Raw genomic sequence first — 12465 nt, 5'->3', positions numbered from 1 at the left:
CTGCTGTAGGAATTAGTGTGGGTTTTTTGTGTTGTGGGTTTTTTTGTTTGGTTTTTCTTTGGACTTTTAATACAGGGATGATAGCAGTTCCCTGTCCCTTAGAATAATAGAGGAAGTTGATACGACAGCACACTGAGAAACAGTTGTTCTGCAGCTGTTTGAAGTACTCAGTACAGATTGATCCAGCTCCTCATCAGTGTTGAAATTGTTGTTGGCCTCCAAAGTATCCAAACCGCTTTATCTGGCTCAGAGCTTGCCCCAGATATTTTCAAGGATGCATGTCTAAGTTGTCAAAACACTGCTCTGCAGTACATTGAGATCATGCAAGCCATGTAAAATGAAGAATGAATCTTAAATGGATGTTTGTAATGAAACTAGGTTTGTACTGAAATAAATAACATGGGTGTTATACTGCTGATTGTTATTGTTCACGTCTAACTGGATAAGAGTGTCCTGAGTTTAATTTAATTTGTAGTTGTTGAATTAGTGAGTTTTGCTGAAAAAGTCAGCTCTGTATTCACAGAAATCGGAGAAATTTTGCCAATGAATGTAGGTCTACAAAGAGCATGCTGGGCCTCAAAGTTAACGTGATTGTTCAAAAACCAACTAGCCAACACTTCTGTTCTCTCGCTCTACACAAGCCTTGCAGGGTGCCTTCAGTTCCAGGAGGTCTGCAATCTATGATGTGGTTGCTGAGCACAAAAAAAAGGGTCGGAAGACTCACTTTAAAACTGATCACTTGTCATTGCTTCAGGATTTTTGGCAACTGGTATGGTGGGAAGTAGGCTGAAAGTTGTAGAAGAATCCAGACTATGGAGACTGCATCATGTGTGACACATTGGTGGAGGAGGTGTTGAGGTGGTACATAGCAGAACATCTGTCTGGCATTGGAGGAGTACAGGAAGAAGTATCTGCCTTTTTCTGGTGTCTCAATTTCTCAGTAGGTAAAGCTGGTGATGTGTAATTGTTTGCATTCCCTGCTTTTGCATTCTTCCCTTGGCATTAGTTACTAACCTTTGTTGTGAACAGGCTGTCAGGCTAGATGAGCTTTTAGTCCAGTGGCTCTCCTTGTGTAAAGCTTTCTCCAGCAAGTCACTGAAACACTTCCTTCATGTGTGAATTGCCCCATTGAAGTGACAGAGAGGAGACTGGAACTCCCCTTGCTAAGAAGTACAGCTTAACTTGCTGAAGGGCAGAATGCCAGCTACCTTTTTTAATGAGACAGTACTTAGAATTCTACTCCAGCAACCAACTGTAGAATTTTTTCTAGTGTCAAATATTTCCCTTACGTGGAAGGTATGATAGACATGTATTTGCAGGTTTTCTCTGGCTTATTTTCCCAATGTGTTTTATTGTGTTTCAATGCTGAGCATGGCAATTACTCTCATGTGTATGAGTATACATAATTTCATTTACTGGAGTGCTAAAATGAGCAATGAGAAAATCAGAAGGTCAAAAGTAAACTAAGTTTCCAAAGCTGCGTCTCAGCCCTTTCTTTCACTAGTTGCAATGTAGTTTGCTGATTCCTTTAGTTTGGCCCTCTTTCCAGATGGCTCTTTCAAAATGATTGGTCAGGCAGCACACTGTAGCTTACTAGAAGCGTGGAAAAAATGTATATTTACTTGATGAAATTCATTCTATCTGGATCAGAGATTGTTATTTTATTCTGCCTGTCTGCAAAAATACTAATTTATGGACCTGCCAGTTAACCAAAAGGTCAGTTCACAGCCTTAATGTGCTCCCTTTCAGAAAATCAACAACATGATTACAGGTTGCTCTCAAAATTCTTTTTCAAATGTTTTTTATAAAGTTGCAGATTTCCCTGCATATGTTACTGAGTTGCTTTCTCATGTCATACAATAAAACAAAGCTATATTCAGCAGTGTAGTCTGTGGCTGGAGTCAAGAAAGAAATTTCAGTGTCAAGCTCAAATTAGCCAGTTTGGTTTAAAAGACTGGTACAGGCTACTTCCTTTATTTTTTTTCCTGAAAGCACCAAACTTTCCATATTATTTAGCTGTCTAGCTCTCTGTGCATCGTGGAACACTTTCTTCCAAGTGTATGTGCTTAATTTCTATTCAGGGCATGTGCAAAAAATGACTGTGAAACTTAGATTTCTTCCATGTGCAGCTTTACTTTCAAAGAACCACTTTTAAATTTGAACGTTTCCTTGTTCACTCTCCTCTGACTGTGCCATATATGTATGTGTGTATATATGGATACAGTTATATATAGATTTAAGTAATCCTTCTGTTTACTCTAGCACTTGTGTCTTTGTCTGGCGTCAGCATTGTTGCCATCAGCAACAGATTGGAGTTGTTTTGGGGGATGGGAGTGCAGAGTCAGCTGGTCTGTATTTAATCTTACTTCTGTAGCCTTGATCCTTACTAGAAGCAGCTGCCAGTGCCTGATCCTGTACTAATTTCTAAGCAGTTGTCAGTCCCTAACTTCCTGGTGTTTTAAATCTGTCAGGCAGCAGCAAGCATACAGTCTGGACGCCTTTGTGCCTCTGGTGTGGTACAGAGACCCCTGGTTACAATGGGCTCTCCTGTGTGTTTTCTATCCTAGATGCACAAATGCCTACTTATAACACGTAAAGAAGGCATTGAAATTTCTAGAGCAGGTTTTCATTTGAGGTTCCACTGGGCAGGCTGGCTGCATCCTGTTTATGGGGTTTGATTGTTTCAGTTAGTTTTCTAGTTGGAATAAGAGGGGGTTTTTTAAAGCATTTCATTTTGGAAGGTAGTAGAAGCAGATAAAGAAAGGTGATTTACTGTTTAGCTGGGCAGTAATCAGTGTAGCCTACTGCTACTATAAACATGGGTATGAAGGCTTGTATTGTTTCTATCTAGGATCTTTGGCAGTTCGTTTTGGAGACCACAAGACTAACCTTGGTTTTTAATCCTATTTCTAAAACAGAAGTCAGTTTCTTTATTTGCCAGTTAACTTTGTAACTTTCTGCCAGTTACTTTAATCCACAGATTATAAAGTAATGTGAGATAATCAAGTCTTTAAATCTCTCTGTCAGGTAGGAAAGTATTAGATTAATGTTATCGTTTCATTATGATGAGGCATGTGGTTAATTACACCACCCAGTAGCAAACCTTGGTTCTAACCTTGCTTCCTGACTTCCTATTCATTTTTATTTCAAAGGTAGTTTTTCTCTACTTGCTCTCTTGGTAAGTAATTTTACCATGTTTCTACAAAGCTAACCTACTTCAAGATGTGTAGAAAATCTGTATTATAGTGAAAGAGAAAGTATCAGACTGGGTGATTTGCAAACTGATTGCTGTCTGCTTAGCCTGTTGCAAGTACGCCTTTCTTAGGGATCACGCTCTTGCCTCACACTGTATCTTCTTTCACCAGTAGGTTTTCAATCAGGCTGTGCTTCAGTTAACATCCCTATGCTAAAGCCAGGTTAAGCAGTTTTTCTTCCTAGCCATTCACTCCTGCTCCAGTGCTGCCCCTGTAGTAGTGCCAAGAGACTGACCTGTACCAGCATGAAATAGAACTTATTGAGGTTTTAGTTTGCAGGGTGGGTTTTTTTCCATAGGATTCATTATATGGCCCCTTAGACAATTGTGGTGGTGTTCCTGAGGGACCTGGGAGCTGGAGTATGCAGCTAAGGGAGGAGAAGGGAAGCAGAAACTGCTTAAGCAGGTTTTGTAGCTGAGGAAAGAAAAATGTCTGTGGAACCATGGTTTCAGGCTGCCACAAGCTTGCCAAGGGATCACATCTGCTCTTCAAAGCCTGTAACAGACCATTTTCTTTTTTCTTGAGAATATTGCATTGCTTGTAGATATATGTGGTGAAATATTCCATTTCTTTTAACTCATTCCCTCCTCAACTAGCAGATGGTATACTTGTCAGTATAAATATTTGGAGTTTTAATACCTTAAGCATTTTTGGTAGTTCTCTTTCATGGTGGCTGGAATTCTGGTGACAGAGAGCTTATCATTGCAGGCAATTACTCCTGCAAAAAGACACTTTGATTCCAAATTAGTGTTTTCAAGCCAGCTACAGCATTTGTTTTTTCCTCAAAGGTTAGACTGCTGGCACAGTAAGATAGGGCCTAGCTGTCTCTGCTTCTTGAAGAGCAGAATTCTGCTGTTCAAAATGGGAAGAGGGTAGTTACGTTATGTAATCTGTAATCCTTTTGTTAAATTTTTTTTAAGGACAAGGTTTTTCATTGAAGGAGGGGTTTAAAAGGAAGTTTATTTTACCCCAAGCCAACTTAAAGCTAGAATGAGGCTGTTCATTCAGCTATAATATCATCACTGTTCTTTCAGTACGTTTCCACAATTCCTGTAAGTTCCTTAGTGTTCCAAAGTAACCCTCCAGCAAGCAAGACCATACTTTTTTTGGCAACCCAGAATATTTTATCTTTACAGATGTAGGGGTAAGTCACAATTATTTTTATCTCACAGGCTCCCACTGATGGAAACCCTTGTCCTGCAAAGCTTTGCACTTGACAAAGAGTAATGCTTGAGATATCAGCCCTCTGGAAATCCAGAGATCTGTAGAGCTGTGTAGAAATGAAACTCCTTGAATATCCTGTTTACAAATCCTCAGATTTAAATCCTTATTTTGTTGAAATTCCTTTAGGCAAAGATTTTGGTTTTCCCCATGGTTTGCCTGGTTCATGCAAGTACAAGTACATAATAAAATGGTCTGATGCTATCACTTCAGAAAAACTCATATGTAAGTTTATGGTTAAAGGTACTCAGCTCTTCTAGGGAGATGAAGAAGCTGGCATTTTGCATTGAGAAGCCTGTGTGGGCAGAACACTTAACACAGCAGATAGGGTTGTGGGAAGTGGCATTCAAAGAAAGAACTGGGAGGTTTTAATCAGTAGAAATGGGTAGGGTTTTTAACTCTGGTAGTGTGGCCTGCTCCAGACCAGCCCAGGTAGCATTTAAGACAAGATGAGAAAGCTCAGAAAGTGCACATGCAGCAGTAACAGAAAATCATTCATCATTTGATATAAGCAGGCAAATATGTGAACAGGGGTATAAGTCAATCTAAAATAATGGAAAAGAAAAACAGATCAAAGCCAAGAAAAGTACAGTATTTCCTTGAGGAATAATGTGCTAACTAAACAAAAAAATGGAAGTCGGTAAAGTCCATTTGTCACTTACAAGGAGCAAGCCCTTCTTCTCTTTCATAACTACCATTATGTGGGGCAGAACATGGCAGACTGCAGAGTGTATGCACTTAGAGAACTGTGGAGAAGGCTGCTTGTATACGAAATGTCAGATTGCATGTGTTCACTGTCCAGAGTGAGCTAAGGGTTGGATGTCTAAATAGTAAGAGCTAAAAATGGTACAAGAAACCACACAATGCTGAGTATGAATGTTTTGTTAAAAATCCAACATGGATAATTAACCTCCCTACTTCTATCTCCTTTCCATGCTGAAAAGTCTGTTCATGGAGACTTCCCTCCAAATAAGGGGATTTCCTGGGGTTTTCATTATGAGGTTGTTTTTTTTCTCCTTGTTTTGGTTGTTTTTTTCTTGTAATAAGAAAAGGATGGATTCCAGAGAGGAAATTTTTTTACTACTACTTAAGCTTCTCAAAGGATATTACAAAGAGAAGAGCAAAGTGGATCAGACTTACGGAAAGCGTATGACGTTTTCCTTTTAATAAAATAAAAGAAACAAGACATCTGAGTTTCTAAGGGCCTATGGGGAAAATAGCTTATGACCTGGAGGGCCTAGGTCATAGTTTTGCTGAAAGTATGTAAGAGGGCTTTTGTGTGTATATGAAACCTTAAATGCAGCAAACAGCTAAGACAGTAGTTACTGCTTATCCTGCTTTTGGCAGTCCCTAAGGATTGGAGGTAGTTGTCTGTACACTTTTATTTTCAGATGGTATATAGCAGATTAAAAAGTCATCTGTAGAAGGTAGGAAAAGCAGGGTGGAAAACAACTACCCAAAACTTCATTTCAAAATGCCTGGAATCCCTGATGATGTCCCAGGATGCTGTATGAGTTAGGTAGAGATCTCTGTATTCCTTAAATATGAAGAGTAAAGACTGTTTAGTGTGTTTGGAAAAAGACATCTCAACTGGTTTTGGCCAGGTAATGATGATTTCCCAGCAGAACTGGACTTGGTAGGAGTAAGTTAATTCTGAAAAGAGCTTCAAGAGAGCAAGAGCATCTTTGGGAAGAAACAGAACTGACCAGTTAGGAAAATCTCAGCAATGCTTTTCTTTTTTACAGGAATCCACTACCATTGCAGCTGCCTGCCTTGTTAACACTTGCAGAATATGTTGCAGGACTGAGGGAATTCTCCAGTAGTTGAAGCTGAATGCTGTGAAAGAAAGCATATTTCTTTTAGTTTGAAGGAGGAACTGGAAGTGGAAGGAGGAACAAACTATTTAGAACTGTGTAAAAATTATTTGCTTCACTTTTATAACTTGGCAGCACAATGACTTACAGGTTTGGAGCGTGAAACTCTGGTTTGAGAATGAGCTGGGGACTTCATTGCATGGGCTGAGAATTGATGTTTTGATAAACCTTGCTATCTAATTCTTGGATGAATATTTGGTGCTTCCTTCAGATAATTTCTGATTGCCTCTGTAGGTTTAGGGCTATAGACAGTTTTGTTTGTTTTGATTGTCAGATGTTTATTGTCACCTTTTAGATGAAGAGGTAGTTGCACATTTAGTTCAAGTTGCATTGTTCCGTATGGTTTTTAAAGTAAATTTTGAGGTAATGGAAAGAACCCAGTCTGCTGAAAATATGAGCAGTTATACTTCCCAGCCCCTGCCCCAACAAAGAAAGTTCAGTGTGCAACTCAACAGCACAAACGTTTCTCTTCTGTCACCTCTGTCCTCTCTGTTTGGCTGGAAATACTGCTGTTGGAAAAACAGTAATTTACATACTCATTTCGTTGTATGGCTTCTCTTTCCTTGATTGCCCATGACAGCAAATAGTGCCATCACTGACAGTGGAGTTTGGAGTTTGTCATGGCAGTATCTCTCCACAAATAACTAGTTTGAAACTGCAACATATTCCACACAGCTACAGTGGTATTGCCAGCATCGGCTGCTATGTTCTATCCTCAAATTCAGCCTTTGATACAAAACAACTGTGGGTCCCTGTAGGAAATTTCTGTCCCCAACTTCTCCACGGAGTCTGTAGACCTGATTTACATGTCTTAAGACCCTGTAATAGAGTCACTGGGAAATTTTATTATTTTTTTTGCCGGTAGCTGTGGAATTGTGAAAGTCAGGTTAGAAAGTTGAGAGTGTACATCTGACTACTATAAAGTAAAACACATACTCCAGACATTTGTTAGGTAATATTGAGAATGGAATTGAAATTGATATTATTATTATTTTGATTCTGAACATTAGGATCTGTGGCTTTATTAACTACTCTGTGCTACAAAATGGAGATTGATACACACTAAACTGTAATCCACTCATCTCTTATAAAGCTTCTGCTAGAGACCCATTTAATTTCCAAAGATAAGAATTCATTATATGTCTCCAGAGAAATTAATTTTTCTTAAGTGTTTTTGTGTGCAGTGAGCTATCAGAGAGCATTCTACAGCAAGCAAGCAAGCAAGGAAGCATCTGTCTCCAGCATGCAGCTATGGCACTAATGAATAAAACTTTTCCGCGAGCAATACAGAAACACAAAGAATTATCTTTGTGGCCCAGAAGAGTCAATAAATACATGTTTGATTCATTCATTGCCCTGAAAGAATTTTGCTGTGTAACCTGCAGCAGAAGACATTTGTTTTCCAGCAGAGATTTTTGTTTTCTGACTAACACTGTTCAGTGTAATTTGCATCAAATACATGCTTAAAACCATGCTACCTAGTTTCAGACAGTCTGGTGTCCCAGTGAGGTTTTTTTCAATGGGATGCAAATGACCTGTATAGTCACAGCCTTAGTGCTGTAACCTATGCTCATAGCTGGGTGCTCTGTAGGCAGTGTTAGTTCTTTTAATTCAGACCTTCTGGCTAAAATGGCCTGACACCAAATAAATCTGACTCTTCCAAAACCACATATGGATTCTAATTTATGTTTCCTCATGAATTCTGGCAGTGCAGCACACTTTGGGGGTGTGCCCTTAAAGCAAAATCACAGAAAGTGAAACATCTCTCTGAAATAGATTTCTAATAACCCCTCAAGTACTCCTGCACAAAACTGTGGGTGGTGTTTGAAATGACAGACCAAAAACTTTCTGTGTCCCTGTCGTAGAAACAGATGCCAGAATCGAAGTTTCTGATTATACTGTTTAAAATACCAGTTTTCTGTGAATGAGGTACAGGGCATAATTCATTTGGTAAGGCTGACAGACAAGTCAGTTGGCTGCTCTGTATAGTACTTCCCAGTGTAAAAATAAAGTTTTTACCTTACATTTACATTTGCAATAATGTGCAGATGTTTGACACAGATATATCAGGATACTTAACTTTGGGTTAGGATTTGCAGATGTCACGTGTTTTGTGAAAGCTTCATCTCTGTTTTAGTGAAAGAAAGGAAGAGGTACGTGGCACCAAACACTGAGAAGCATGTCCTGTGTGTGAGTAATATATCCTGAGCTGTGGACATTCTGTCCCTTTTGAAGGGACAGTTTTATTAGTAGTGAACTGTTTCTGTGATGTAGTTTTGATACCTGCTATTTGTGATTGGTAGGTGAAGGAGTTCAACAACTGCCATGTGCTTTACTTCACCTTGTAAAAATGTTCCTATAAGAGGGGAGTCCTGTATAGCATTTCACTCTTTTAACTGCATAGAACATTATTATCCATTTAGAGCAGCATCCAGGAAGTGGAGGTATGTTTGGGCATGCAAAATCAAGTTCTTGCTTCCCAATCGGGCTTACTGAAGAGGATTTTTGATGACAGACTGGTGCAAATGTTTCACCTCTTTGACCTGTTTTAAATCCTCTTTAATAGATGTGCAGGGATTTATGTTGGGTGCTGGGTTGTTTTTGTCTTTAAAGCAACAGCAGTAATGCTGTTAGTTTTGAAGTTTGCAAACCTTGAGAAATGGGAGAGGTTGGCTAGTTTATTTAAACATGTTGCTTTCTTCATTGCATTGCATTGTTTCATTGGCTGCACTTGAGGTTGGACACTTAGATGAGAGTTGGATTTATTCCCTTTCATAGTGTAGTAACTGATTGCATTTTCTCTTGGCTGTGGTTCATCTAAAGTTGCATTGTCCTATGCGTTGTTTCCTTCTCTCAGCTGCTAAGTCATTACCTTGGAAACCAACTCTCTTGGGTTGGGTTTGCTTGGGGGATGTTGTTTTGTTGGGTTTTTTTCTTTTCAGGGTGTGTGTGTGTTGAAGTGAAATGAAGCAATGCTGATTTTTACTTGTCATTACTAATACAGAGGTCTTCTGCAGTTTTAGCTTCAATTCCAGGATTTTCTTCCCTTCTCTGCACTTTTCCAGCCTGGCTTTATCATGCTACCTAGTAGAAATTTGTCATTATGCATAAAGAGCACAGCAAGATAAGTAATATGCAGTTTGTTTTGTCAGTTGCAGAAGTTGGCTATGTGCTAGAGCACGTGTATCTCAGCTCTCTAGACCCAGCACATTAAATTAAATGATTACATTAAATGTAATCTTTAAAAAGTAAAAACAAAATGTCATATGTTGATAGCTCAGTAATTTACATCTCTTGTAATTTATTTGTCTAGGGAGGCAGCAGCAGCTGGAGGCTGAGCACCAGTATGTGGAGGCTGATCAAGACCTTCACAAAAGGATGGAGCGTTCTGTGCAGCCACCTACAGAAAGACCTGGGGAGAGGCGAATGGCGGAAATGAAGAAACTCTATGGTGCTGATGCTCCCAAAATCCAGGCAATGGAGGCTGCCATGCAGCTTATCTTTGACAGAAACTGTGACAAAAAGCAGCCCAAATACTGGCCCATTATCCCCCTTAAGTTTTGAGTACCTGGACTGTGCTCTTACCTGGCACAGGTCTGCAGGGTCAAGTGCCTCAGGTTATGCTGCTGAAAGAAGAAATTGCAAATGTTGGGTTTGGTTGTGCTTAGGGGTAGAGGACAGCAAGGGAAGCATGTTTCTTTGCTCTGTGTTCCTTTTACATTCTCTGTCAGCAATGGTCACAGTCTGTTCTACTACACACAGTTGTCAAATAGTACTAGGAGGGACAGTAATACCAAACCTGTCTAAAGTCATAGATTCACTCATTTGATACCCACCTTCCTTGAGCATGCTTGCAAGAAATGTAATAATGTCTATACTCAGTGAACTGGGAAAATTTAAAGCAATGCCAAAACAGAAAACTGCCTTCTCTTCCCATTTAGGAAATTGAGTAGTCCCATTTTTCAGTCTTGTTTAACATAGTAGCATTTGGATCCTGTTTAACACAGCACAACTTGAAGTGTTATGTCTGCTAATCTTTGATATCTTTTTTTTTTTTTTGGAGAACCAGGAGCCCACTGGCCAAGATGCAACGTATCAAGTTACTGTAGCCCAACCATTTGAATTATTTTTCAAAGGTTTATAATAAAGCAGGAAGTTTTTCTTCCAGACAGATACTTGTCTGGCAGGAGTTGACTCTAAAGCAAAATTACATAGAAGAGTATTTTAATTAAGGGGAGTAGGAGAGAAGCCTGATATGTGTCTGTCAGTTAGAGATCTGTTTAACAGAAAAGAAACTTAAGAGGACAAAGCATTCTTTGGGCCAATGTCTACAGTAATTTTTGCAATTCTAATAAAAAGCACCTAATTGGTTTGAAGGTTTAAAGAAGACCTATTAGTTGGGTAGACTAAGGGTATGTATGTATGCTGTATATGGAGCTGTGGAAGCCACATAGCTCTGAGGACTATGTTTTATTTCAAGTGCAGCATTGCAATGCCCACCTGCATATTACATGGACAAAGCTTAAACACGGGCAAGTTAGATGTGCCTCTGTGTGTACTCATCCATCCACACAGGCTGTTTGGCTCCACTTCTGTCGCTCTATTATTGCTGGTCAGTTGTGCTTGCCCCACTAATAGCTGACCAGGTAGAGTGAGTGCAAGAGAGGCTGAATTGTAGTACTTAGTACTACAATTACTTAGTATTACAATTACTACAACAGTACTTAGTACTGTTGACTCCTTATAAAATGGTACCCTGAGCACGTCCAAGGACTGTATGCTATGGGTCACTGTGTGCTGAAGGGCTATAGTTTGTAATAAGCAGCATTTCTGTGCCAGGGCAAGGGAACTTTATGCTGTTTTAATTGTTACAAACATGTATGTCTTTTTGGCAACAGAGAAAGGTCACAACTAAAATTCTAACTTCAGTTCATACCCGTTGTGTCTGGTGTATCTCTGTAGCATGTCTATAGTTTCTAAGACACATTGCTGTGCCCTCTGCAGCAGCCACCTGCACCAAAGGAAGTCTGCAATGTAGTTTAGGATATCTTTGGGTTTCCTTGTAGTTACTATGCATTTTCAAAGCAGCATTTTCATTTCAGTGCCACTTCATTCACTTTAGATGTGATGAGATAGAGTTAAATTGAACACTGAAATTAAAAGCCCCTTGTCTCCAAGATCTATTACTAGTGTGGCTAATTTGAAAAACTTGCGTGTGAGATAGGAGAGGGAAAAAGGTTCTGAACAGTGCTGCATTTGCCTTCACTCTTGGTTTTGGTGGGTTTTGTCAGATATTCAGTGTTTTGTTTGGGTTTCCTTTTGTTGACCAAATAAATTTTCTTCACAACACCTTGTATTTTATTTTATTAATAAGCAAACTGCCATACTTCATCACTCAGTTCTCAGATGCTAAAGCTTTCGTTTAGGTGCTGTGTTGTTTAAAGAAGATTGAACTTAGAGCAAGGACAGTTATAACATATTGAGAAGCATAAAGAGTGTTGACAGGATATTCACAGGAGTGCCAGTCAATGCCATTCACTCATGGTATGGTACAAAATGACTGGGAGGGCTGTTGCATCTGCTAGAGGAAAACCATGTCCTAGATTAACATGCATAGATCTCTCAGTTCCTATTTGAAGTGTTTCCAGTGTGGTGTTGGTGTCTCCCCTGTGAAGTGCAGTACAGAAAAAAGAAAGGATGGGTCTTACTTTCCAACCCAGTTCACACTTCGTGTTGTGGTTGTTTCTGCATCCAACTGGTTCAGCTAGCAGAAGCAGAAATTCTGGTCTCCAAAAGTATTTGTAGAAACCTCATGCAAGACAAACACTGAATTCCTTTCCTACTTAAGATGAAACAAAAAAATCATTTGCTTTGCTTCTTTTAACTAATTCTTAGAGTGTTTAATATGCTTCATGAGGTTGGAAACAGAGAGAGCTGGATGAAATATTCCCTAGGAACCATGTACTAAAGCCTGAAATGGAGGAATACACTACTACAGACGTAGAGTTGTTGCCAAATAATCCCTAATACTGCCCCTGAATTTCAGGAGACGGGCTGTTGCTGGTAGTTGGCCAGATGACCCCTTTTGCTAGTAGTTCAGTGGAACTTGGAGATTT

General features: G+C 39.4%; 1 protein-coding gene across 1 annotated transcript in view; it reads left to right on the top strand.

Moving 5' to 3' along the window:
• Nucleotides 1–9943, top strand: part of GEMIN8 (gem (nuclear organelle) associated protein 8) — an 18744-nt gene extending 8801 nt beyond the window's left edge. The window contains exon 2 of the mRNA XM_010008800.1: nt 9663–9943. Within this exon, the coding sequence (XP_010007102.1) occupies nt 9663–9913 (251 nt within the window). The 3' untranslated portion in view covers nt 9914–9943. The remainder of the gene's footprint in view (nt 1–9662) is intronic.
• The last annotated feature ends 2522 nt before the right edge of the window (nt 9944–12465 follow it).

This window comes from Chaetura pelagica, unplaced genomic scaffold, assembly GCF_000747805.2.
Source record: "Chaetura pelagica isolate M959 unplaced genomic scaffold, ChaPel_1.0 scaffold512, whole genome shotgun sequence".
NCBI lineage: Eukaryota > Metazoa > Chordata > Aves > Apodiformes > Apodidae > Chaetura > Chaetura pelagica.
Note: the sequence above shows the minus strand (reverse complement) of the source record. Positions and strands in the feature narration are given on the sequence as shown.